General features: G+C 42.7%; 1 protein-coding gene across 1 annotated transcript in view; it reads left to right on the top strand.

The window, feature by feature from the left end:
• The window catches only part of CADPS (calcium dependent secretion activator), a 173,211-nt gene that overhangs the window by 72,371 nt on the left and 91,675 nt on the right, over nt 1-9,165 (top strand). Inside the window, exons 10-12 of the mRNA XM_017747151.1 lie at nt 2,090-2,198; nt 3,270-3,482; nt 7,564-7,575. Coding sequence (XP_017602640.1) covers nt 2,090-2,198; nt 3,270-3,482; nt 7,564-7,575 — 334 coding nt within the window. The remainder of the gene's footprint in view (nt 1-2,089; nt 2,199-3,269; nt 3,483-7,563; nt 7,576-9,165) is intronic.

Genomic DNA, 9,165 nt, shown 5'->3' with positions numbered 1-9,165 from the left:
ATTCCTGAGCTTGGGCTTCTCCTTTGAGCTGTGTAAGTAGTGAAGAAGATGTGAACCTGGATGAGCCGTGGCTCACTGCATGTTATAGACCCACCCGTAAGTTTCTCTTAAAGGTCTCTTCTGATAACAATGTAGAGCAGCTTCTTTCAAGGAAATCCTGTGCCTCCTAACAGGAGAGACCAATTTGCTTTGCCTTTGTCCCAGGATGGCTCCACCAGAGCCTATTGTCTACACCTGTCTTTTATAACTTTTAACATGAGAAATACAAGCTCTGAAATGCCTTTTTCCGTATGTTACCACTGTGTTGCTATGGTTGTTTTATTGATAGGGCAGAAGAATATTTTCTGGGTCCAAAGAGGAGTGGAATTACTTGTATATGAGGAAGAGCCTGAAATTCAGACCTCATGTTCAGGGTCAGAGAACAAAAGCTGAACTACTGAATGAATTTACCTGTTGCTATAGACCATATAGGAGAAGCAAAAAAGCATTAGTGGTATTAAGGCTTTCAATAAATGTCAGCATAGGTTAGCTAGCTGACTCGTTTCAGCAACTGGATTTATCATGCAGTCCCTGAAGTTCAGGCTGTCTAACACAGAGAAATCAAGTCCTTACCGCTCAGATGAGATCTCTAGGATTTTCCCATAAATAAAGCCAATTCCAGCGTTTCTCCAGGAGATGGCAGCAACATACTGCAAGTACCACTGAATGAACACCACAGGAGTCTGAATGTTGTGCTGTGGGGCACTGGGTTTTATATTTTTATTTTTAGATTTCTTCGTGTTAATCTTTTTAGGTTTTGTGTTGCCTATACAATGGCAAGCATGCAAAGTTCAGAGCAGGGAATATGCACTGGTGTGCTCCTGCTATTGGTCTGCTACTTGTCAATCTTTTGTCAGTGCTGGTGGTTTTAAGGAGGATGAAAGATGCTTAAAGCATTGCTTTTAGTCTTACTCCCACAAATGTGTTAATGATAGGGTTTATTCTTAGGTGGCTTTTGGAGCTGTTCCTGGAGAAAAGCTCAGTGCAGGCAGGGCTGCTGGAGCAGGCTGGCAGCGAGCAGAAGCCTATAGAGGGCAGCAATAAACCGAGCGGTGTCTGGGAGATGCTCTGCCAATAGACGGGGTCCTCCGACTTCAATAAATTACATTTTATTAGTGAGAGATGCCACCAAAATAAATGCTGCATGTGTCTTTGTAGTTAAGTGATTTGGCTGGAGTTTGAAGGCAAAACCCCCCAGCCCAGCCATGCTCCCCTGTTTCAGGATCTCTCCCAGCTTCCAAAAAATGACAAGCATGATTCATTGCCACCCACCAGAGTTTTAAAGTTTCCTCCAGAGGTCAAGAAAATGTCCAGACAAATAAAATTACGTCAGGCATCCAGGATGTGACACAACCTTAACAAAGTCATTTGAAATCATTTGACAGTAAATTTCCCTGTGAGTTCCTAGCCTGGGGCATGGAGAATCCTCTCCTCTCCTCCCTGACGAGCTCCTTGCCGACCATCCAGATCGCAGCACACTGAGTACATGCAGGGTTTTGATGTGGCCTGATGGGCTCCTAAAGGCGATTTGGGAGCCTGGCAGAGCCCCCGCAGCTGAGTCGGCTTCCGTCAAGAGCTTGACATTGAATATGTCGTGTCATGCAGATGGTACCTCAGAGGAGTGAGAGCTGCCATTTACAGCACTGATGACAACAACTGCTGAGATCAGTGGGATCTTAAGATTGCTTTAATATGACTGGCACCTAGCAATTTAGCTCACATTGTTTGTGACAGAGTGTCACTCTTGCACTTGTCTGGGGATGAATGATAGAGGGTTTTAAGCCGTGGAGCTTCCGCTTTTGGAGGAAATTAAACCACTGTATGTACTGATGTGGAGAATTAGATGCGTGCTGCAGCTGGGTGTGCTAAGAGAGGGCTTTGTAAAAGCCTGGTAAAAAGTTTAGTCTGTCTCTAATGGGCAACGACCATCCAAATTACCCCAGCACCCCCAGTCCCTGCAAACACGCCGTCAGTGTGCGGCGTTTGTCAGCGCTTTGGATTGCCTTGTGGTGGTCACCCGGTGCCATCTTAGCTTTGTGATTTTCCTCAGGTTAGTCAATATACATTTGCTATGTGCAGCTACCGGGAGAAGAAAGCTGAACCTCAAGAGCTGCTGCAGCTTGATGGATACACCGTGGACTACACTGACCCTCAGCCAGGTACGGGGCTGGCGGCTCCCATGGGTGCTGCGCTTACCACTCCCAAAGGGAGTCCTCTCTCTCCCTCTCCCTGCCTGCAGCTGAACTGTGATCAGCATTATTCTAAATATGTTCGTTTATACTGATCATTATCTATGCATGACTTTACTATAAATAGATCTAAGGAGCTGAGCTAGGAGTTGCACCAGAGGAGGGGAAGACTCATCTCTTCTGGGGAGCCCAAGTGAATTAGACACTTAAATCCCAATGAAATTTGACTGTGAGCTGAATTCTCAAATTGAGTAATGATCCCAACCTATGCCTTCAGATTATATTCCCTAAATAAAAGGCTAGCAGCTATGCTTGTCTTTATTGTAGAAAATATTTATGGGACCAAGCCAACATATTTGTCTGCCCCGTTCTCTCTCATGGATGTCAGTGCATGGAAGGGGCAGGGACAGAAAGCCCCTGGCAGCTGGAGGTACCTGTTGGTGGTAAGACCCTTTTTCAAGTGGAGGAGCACCATTTTTCTTTTATTTCAATGGGGCAACATGCTGAGCATGGTGATCCTCACCATGCCCTGGGTAGTGGTATCCCCAGAGGAGATGAGAAAAGATACAGTAGGTTGGTTGTCAAGACCTTTATTCCAGTTTAACTCTTCTATCAGGGAGATGGGAAGATGGGTGCCAAATCAAGGCAAAGACAGAAACAAAGATATCACCCAAGGACCTTTTTCCGCAGTGTGAGCACTGATGCGTTCAGTCTAATGGGGAACCTCCCACTCAAAACCTATGTTTAATTGGGCTCCAGTGGTGCAACTCACATGGGACTTGCACAGATGGAGCTATAGGTGAGAGAAGCAATTAATTTGAGTGTGTTGGGGCATGTTTTAATAACTGGGCTGTAGGATGCTACCTGGGGACCTGTGGGCTGTCTTGCAGGTGAGTTAGGTGCAGGGGAGGGGACTGAGCTGGGAGCAGCATGGGACTGGGTGAAGAGACACCGGAGCCGTGGTGGGGTGGGAAGCCGGGGGAGATCTCCTGGCTGGCCTCAAAGTCTGTGAAACTGCATTGTCACTTCCTTTCCTGCCAGGTCTGGATGGTGGCAGAACATTCTTCAATGCTGTGAAGGAAGGAGACACGGTGATTTTTGCAAGTGACGATGAGCAGGACCGTATCCTGTGGGTCCAAGCCATGTACCGAGCCACTGGCCAGTCTCACAAACCTGTGCCGCCTACCCAAGTGCAAAAGCTAAATGCTAAAGGAGGAAATGTACCCCAGATAGACGCCCCAATCTCTCAATTTTGTAAGTAAATAAGTTCTCCTAGACAGCCGAAGTCTTTGATGGAAAGATTTTATACACTGATGTAAATCAATATTCGCGCACATGTTTCTGATTTCAAAACAAAATGTTTTTTCATTATCATAAAGCTTTTTTTTACATCAGTAGATCCGGAAGCAGTTAAACTGTGTGTTTGACACAATCAAACCCAAGAAACAAAATTCCTTGGGGAACTTGTCAATGGGTATTTTAAAGTGCAATACTTGATGGAGGAGAGAGACTGGGATCTGAGAGCCTGAGACCCACCTTGCTTTCCAAGACATGTGTTTTACCCCCACACAATAAGTTGCACACCCAGATCAAAGTGATTCATTAGCACCATTAGCTGTCTATCAAATGCATCATGTGCTCAAAACTACAGGTGCAAATCTTGCAAGTATGAAATGCACACACAAAAAGAGGTCTCCTGTTGAATATTCAACTGTAGGAAAACATATGGTATTTTTAACAGGTTGCTTTGCAGGCCAGTTAGATGTGAATTTAAAGCAATCATCTTTTAAGTCATAGCTATGCTGCATGTCCTATGCAGTTATACCCACTTTGCTTCATTTGAAATTTAGAGCAATTTCATTTGTCTTGCAAATGTAATTTGATTATAAACTACACAAATGCCTCTTCACTCATTTTCTTGAAGGTCTCAATCATCTGCAGCCCCTTTGTTATGTAACGTACACCAGTTCTTGCTAGTTTTGGCAAAATTTAAGAATTATTTTATCATTAAATATAAGTAAAATAAGGAAAAGTAGTAAATACTAAAGAATTCTTCTGATTAAATCAGATTTTAACTTTTTTTTAATGGTCTCTGTAAAGCAGTTATGGAGTATATTGTTGTAAGGAACTCAGAATATCTGCCCTTTCCTTATCAATAGCATTTGTCCATCTTTTATATTTGTTTAACTTCTTCATGTCAGTATTTATAGAAAATAACAGTACAAGACATACAGCTGTATGACCAGTGGTGCAGCAGAAAACCTCTGCTTGCTGCTTTTTTATTTTTTTGTATCTTCAACATGCCTGTGTGTTTTGGCCTTCTTTCTGCCTTACATTGCTGCTGCTGCAAGTGAAACGCAGTGTGATGCCGTGTGGTAGCCTATAGTCACTGTTCTCATTTCAATGATCCTCATCCTCTTCATTGCACTTTGGGAGTGCAAGGTGTAAAGAACTGGGGTTGGGAAGGAAGGATGCCTCTCAGAAAGCCAAAATGGGAGGTGGGGATTGGCCTCTTGTACGTGGGACCTTTACTGGCTGTGATAAGCCTCTAGGCCTGGCTGAGTCATGCCGACCCAAGAGCATTCCCAGGGATTTATGTCCCTCTGCCCAGAATGTTTAATCAGAGAGTTCTTGGAAATAGCAGGCACAGATCCTTCTACTGCTGCTTTTTCACAGACTAAAAGCCTTCAAGCATAGCAAGGGTGAGCAACAGAGGGATTCTGCATGTTGCTCCCTCTCCTAACAAGTGATGCTGAAGGGTGCTCTTAGTTGTGGGGTTGGTGCCCAGAGGATGTACTCCTGCTCATCCCAGCATGATCCCTGCAGAGTAGAATGAGAGCAGAGAACATCAAACTGAGGAAACACCTTTTCCTCCAGTCTTCTCCTATCCCTGCAGACATCAAGCTTGGAGAATTTTTCTGCTGGGTAAATTCCTGATATTTACAGTTTTCGCTTCAACAGACCAATATGAAGGATCAGGTGAAGTGTTGCTTTCCAAAACACATCATAGCAGCTGTTGCAAAATCTGTCAGGATTTTGAGGAGGAAAAGGGATTGCCCAGGGCAGTGGACACTTGGGTGTATGATTTCCTTGCACAGCCAAGCGCTGTGTGTGTGGGTGAGCTGAACCTCTCTGCATAGGGTATCTGGGGTGGAGAAGGGGCAGCTGGCTTATCCTAATCCTTGCCAGGGATCAGGGAAGTCAGTGACTGAGCCCAGGAGTCAATTCTGCATCTACACAGTCCAGCACATCCATCAGATCCCTGTGCTGCTTGTGGTCCTGCAGGCTCTATCAGCCTGACTGTGCTCAGAGCTAGAGAGATGCCACCGGCTTGACCTTGTTTTTGCATCTCACTTGCCAGGAGGCAGGGCTCCTTCATCCTTGCTTCTGGTGAAAACAGCCAAGATTTCACCCCCTGGGCCCTCCAGGGCATTTGAGGGAGTCAGGATCTGACCTCTGTTTCTCTCACTTGTTCTCATGCCAATACCAGCTCCAAATCTGGATCATTTTGCTTTTTATAACACCACCACCCTCTTTCCATCCACAATGTATTTTTCTGTAAGTCGCGCAGTGTCAGGCACCCCTTTTTGCTGCAAGCACTGGGAAACCCTCTTGGATATGTTGTGCCAAAGCCTGGAAGAGAGAAACTAGTTGGCTCATCAGTCCGTCAGTGTGATGGCTTACTACTTGAGCATCTTCTGGGCTGGTGTGTTTTGTCCTTGGTTTTCCTTCCTCCTCCCCCTTTGGATCTAGATCCCTCTGACAGGTCTTTGTGCACGTTCTACAAGAGGAGGAGGGCAACGTGCCATAATACACCTTCATCTCAACAGGAAAGGCTGCTCATTTTTCATATTTCAACATCTATACGTGGCAGTGCTCATTGCAAAAGTCATGGGGCACAGCAGTTAAATGATCTGAAGCAGCAGTGAGTCATGCATGCCACGCATGGGGAGTCTTAAATATACAAATACATATCTCAGCTCCTTCAGTCTTGAAATCCAAACATACCAAGTATTGCATTTTTAAAAGGGTCTAGGTTTGTTACTGGCTTTTTTTTTTTTTTTTTTTTTTTTTTTTTTTGCTTGAATGTTTTGGTGTGGGGTTTGGGGCTTTTTTTTGCCTGCAGAAAGGTAAGGACTTCTGTGAGACATTTTATTCTTGTATGTTTATCTTTATACCTGTCTTTTTTTTTTTTTTTTTGTGCTTATTAGAGGCTATGGTGAATGAGGATGTGCAAAGAAGTAAATGTTAAGCCATTTGACGAGTAACTGTTGTTAGAGCTTCCGTGTCGTAACAGTCTGAGACGCCTCATGTGCATGCATGCACACACAGGGAAAATCCAGCCCTCCATGCCTGGCATGGAGCTGTCTGTTGCACAGAAAATTGGGAAGCAGATATCTTGCTGTTTGGGAAACTTGGGAGAAATAGTGAATTCCATTTGGTTCCCACATCTTTTGACTTAGTAAATATAAAGTTTGAGCGGCACTCAAATTCTCATCCACAGTTCAAAGGCAGCACTTTACTTTGAAGTAAACAGACAGCTCCGAGCCAGGGTGGAGTTTATTTTATTTGCAATTTAAGTACTGGAAAAAATAGATCCTGCTATTCATTAATTTTTGTATGACTTACAATTCCTTTTATGTGGGTGAACAATACCTGTTAGAGTGAAAAGTTTTGCTTTTTTTTTTTGCTGCAATTTCAAAGAAAAACTCCATTTACGCAAAGCTGTGCTTTTCTCCAGTGTTCGCATTGTAAAAGAAAAAACCCCAAACGGTTCTTGTTTAGTGTTGGAATCCTTCACAGTTTTATAGTCAATAATGCTGCCAATACATATTACACCTTTTGGCAATATTTAAGCTTCATAAAAGTGGTCACTTGTCTGAAAGCACCAATCTTTGTTCTGTGTTAGTGATGTATCGAAGAAAATTCCCAAACGTGCTCAACATTCTTTTTTGTTTCTTGGAGCCCTTTTTTTTAATGTGAAAGATTGGTCTGTACTTGTTTTACGTATCATTTGTGGTTATATGTAGTTTTTAATGTCTGTTTATATTTAATAACTGTTAATCACACCATATACAATGAGTTGGTTGTTTTGAGAATTTGTGATGATTTGTTTCCCCATAATAAGTAGCAAGGTTTATTGAGCTGCTTGAGAAATTTTCAGCTGTAAGTGGTTTTCTTTTTGGTTGGTTTGATTTTCTTTAGTTTCTTTTTCATTCTTTGCTTGAACCCAAGTATTTAGCTGCTAGGTTAGGGCTCCTGTCTGCTTTCCTGAGCCTTGTTGCTAGTCTTTATGTTATTCTGGTTTGTTCCTTCTTACCCTGCTAACTTCTAGCTGGACTCAAGGGTAAGTGCTTCCCTGTAGCTAGCACAGCTCAGATAATCAGACTAGATTATCTGACATACGCAATGTGCTTTTTTTTTTTTCTCTTAAATCTTTCTCATGTTTAGATTTTGTAGTACAAACTTTCCATGTTATTTTCCTGAATTGAGATTTGAAATGTAAGTTTCCATACTGAAATTGGGATGCATGTGATGTCTGCATAATTGCCTTCTCTCCCTGGCTTTCACATTGGCATCAAGTGATCCTCTTAGTAAAGCCAATCATTAACATTTCTATTTTTCATTCCAAGATGTAAATATTAATTAACATCACAATAAAACTGTAAATAATACCTTCTTTTGTTTCATGGAATTTACATCTAGTTGACTGCTTCCTGCCTGAAAACAGATCATTTTGCACTCTGACAATATCCTTTCTCTCCGTGCTGATGATTAGCTTGGTGCAGTGCACCAGAGTGCAGGGCAAACCATGGACACCTCAAAGCATAGAAAGGTAGGGCAGGAGACCCCAAGAGACCCAGAGAAGGTGCAGGACTCCAGAGGAGACCCCCAGAAACCCCTCTGCACATGACCTGTGAAAAGAGCCCTGAATCATCGAGGTTTGATAGTTCCCTCTCCCGTTAACTTGGTAGGGAATGATTCTAGCAGCAAGTGGCAGCTCTCTGGGTCACCCTGCATTTGGAGATGCTGGCCTGCTCTGACTTAAATGCATTTGTCATGGAGGGGTGCTGCTGTTCGCTAAAATTATAATAAATTATTGTTTTAGCCTGGGTCTCAGTCACCAGTCAAAGCCATGCTAGTCAAAGAATAAGCCAAGGGAATTGTTATTTTACTTTTTCCCACTGGTATACCTACTTTGCAAAAGATAAAACTCCAGATTTGTGCTGTAAGAGAGCTTCTCCTTAGTTTGATCAGTCCTAAACACACCCAGTACAAATCCTTTTTTGGTGTTAAAATCTTCTGTAATATCTGGTGAGTGCCTGCTTTTTCCTTAGGAGGGAATAGCATCAGTGGGTCATGAGAGCTGGCAAATATGTATCCGGAGTATCTGAATGCAATTATGAGAAGGAACAGGTGGTGTCATCCCTCTTGGCCATCAAACAAGACTCCTTTTTTTCCTTCCTCCTCCTTTTATTTCTTTTTCTTCTTTTTTCCTATGTGTATGTGTGCGTGTGTGTGTGTACAAATATCCCCTTGGGTAGCAGGCAGAATTCCTTCTCAGCAGACACTTTCTTTTTTCTTTCTTTATTTTGTTTTCTACATGTTTGGATTTCCAAAGAGAATTCTTATCAGACTTTACCACAAAAAAAAAAAAAAACAAAAACCAACCCCAACCAAACCCACAAAAGCTTAATTTGAATGAAATACAGATTTTTGCCACTTTGAAAGAAAGAAAGAAAGAGTGGATGAATGAACGAATGAATGAGCCTGGGTTTGGCAACATTACATGTATTTGCACTACAATGCATTGCTATCTTATTAGATTATTAGTTTTGTGCTTTAATTGCTTTACTTTTTTTAGATAGTTAGAGATATCATGGGAACGCTGCTGTGTCTTCTGTATTGTCAACTTGCAGATGCTTCATTGCAGGAA

Source organism: Corvus brachyrhynchos, unplaced genomic scaffold (assembly GCF_000691975.1).
Source record: "Corvus brachyrhynchos isolate BGI_N302 unplaced genomic scaffold, ASM69197v1 scaffold91, whole genome shotgun sequence".
In the NCBI taxonomy this organism is placed as follows: domain Eukaryota; kingdom Metazoa; phylum Chordata; class Aves; order Passeriformes; family Corvidae; genus Corvus; species Corvus brachyrhynchos.
Note: the sequence above shows the minus strand (reverse complement) of the source record. Positions and strands in the feature narration are given on the sequence as shown.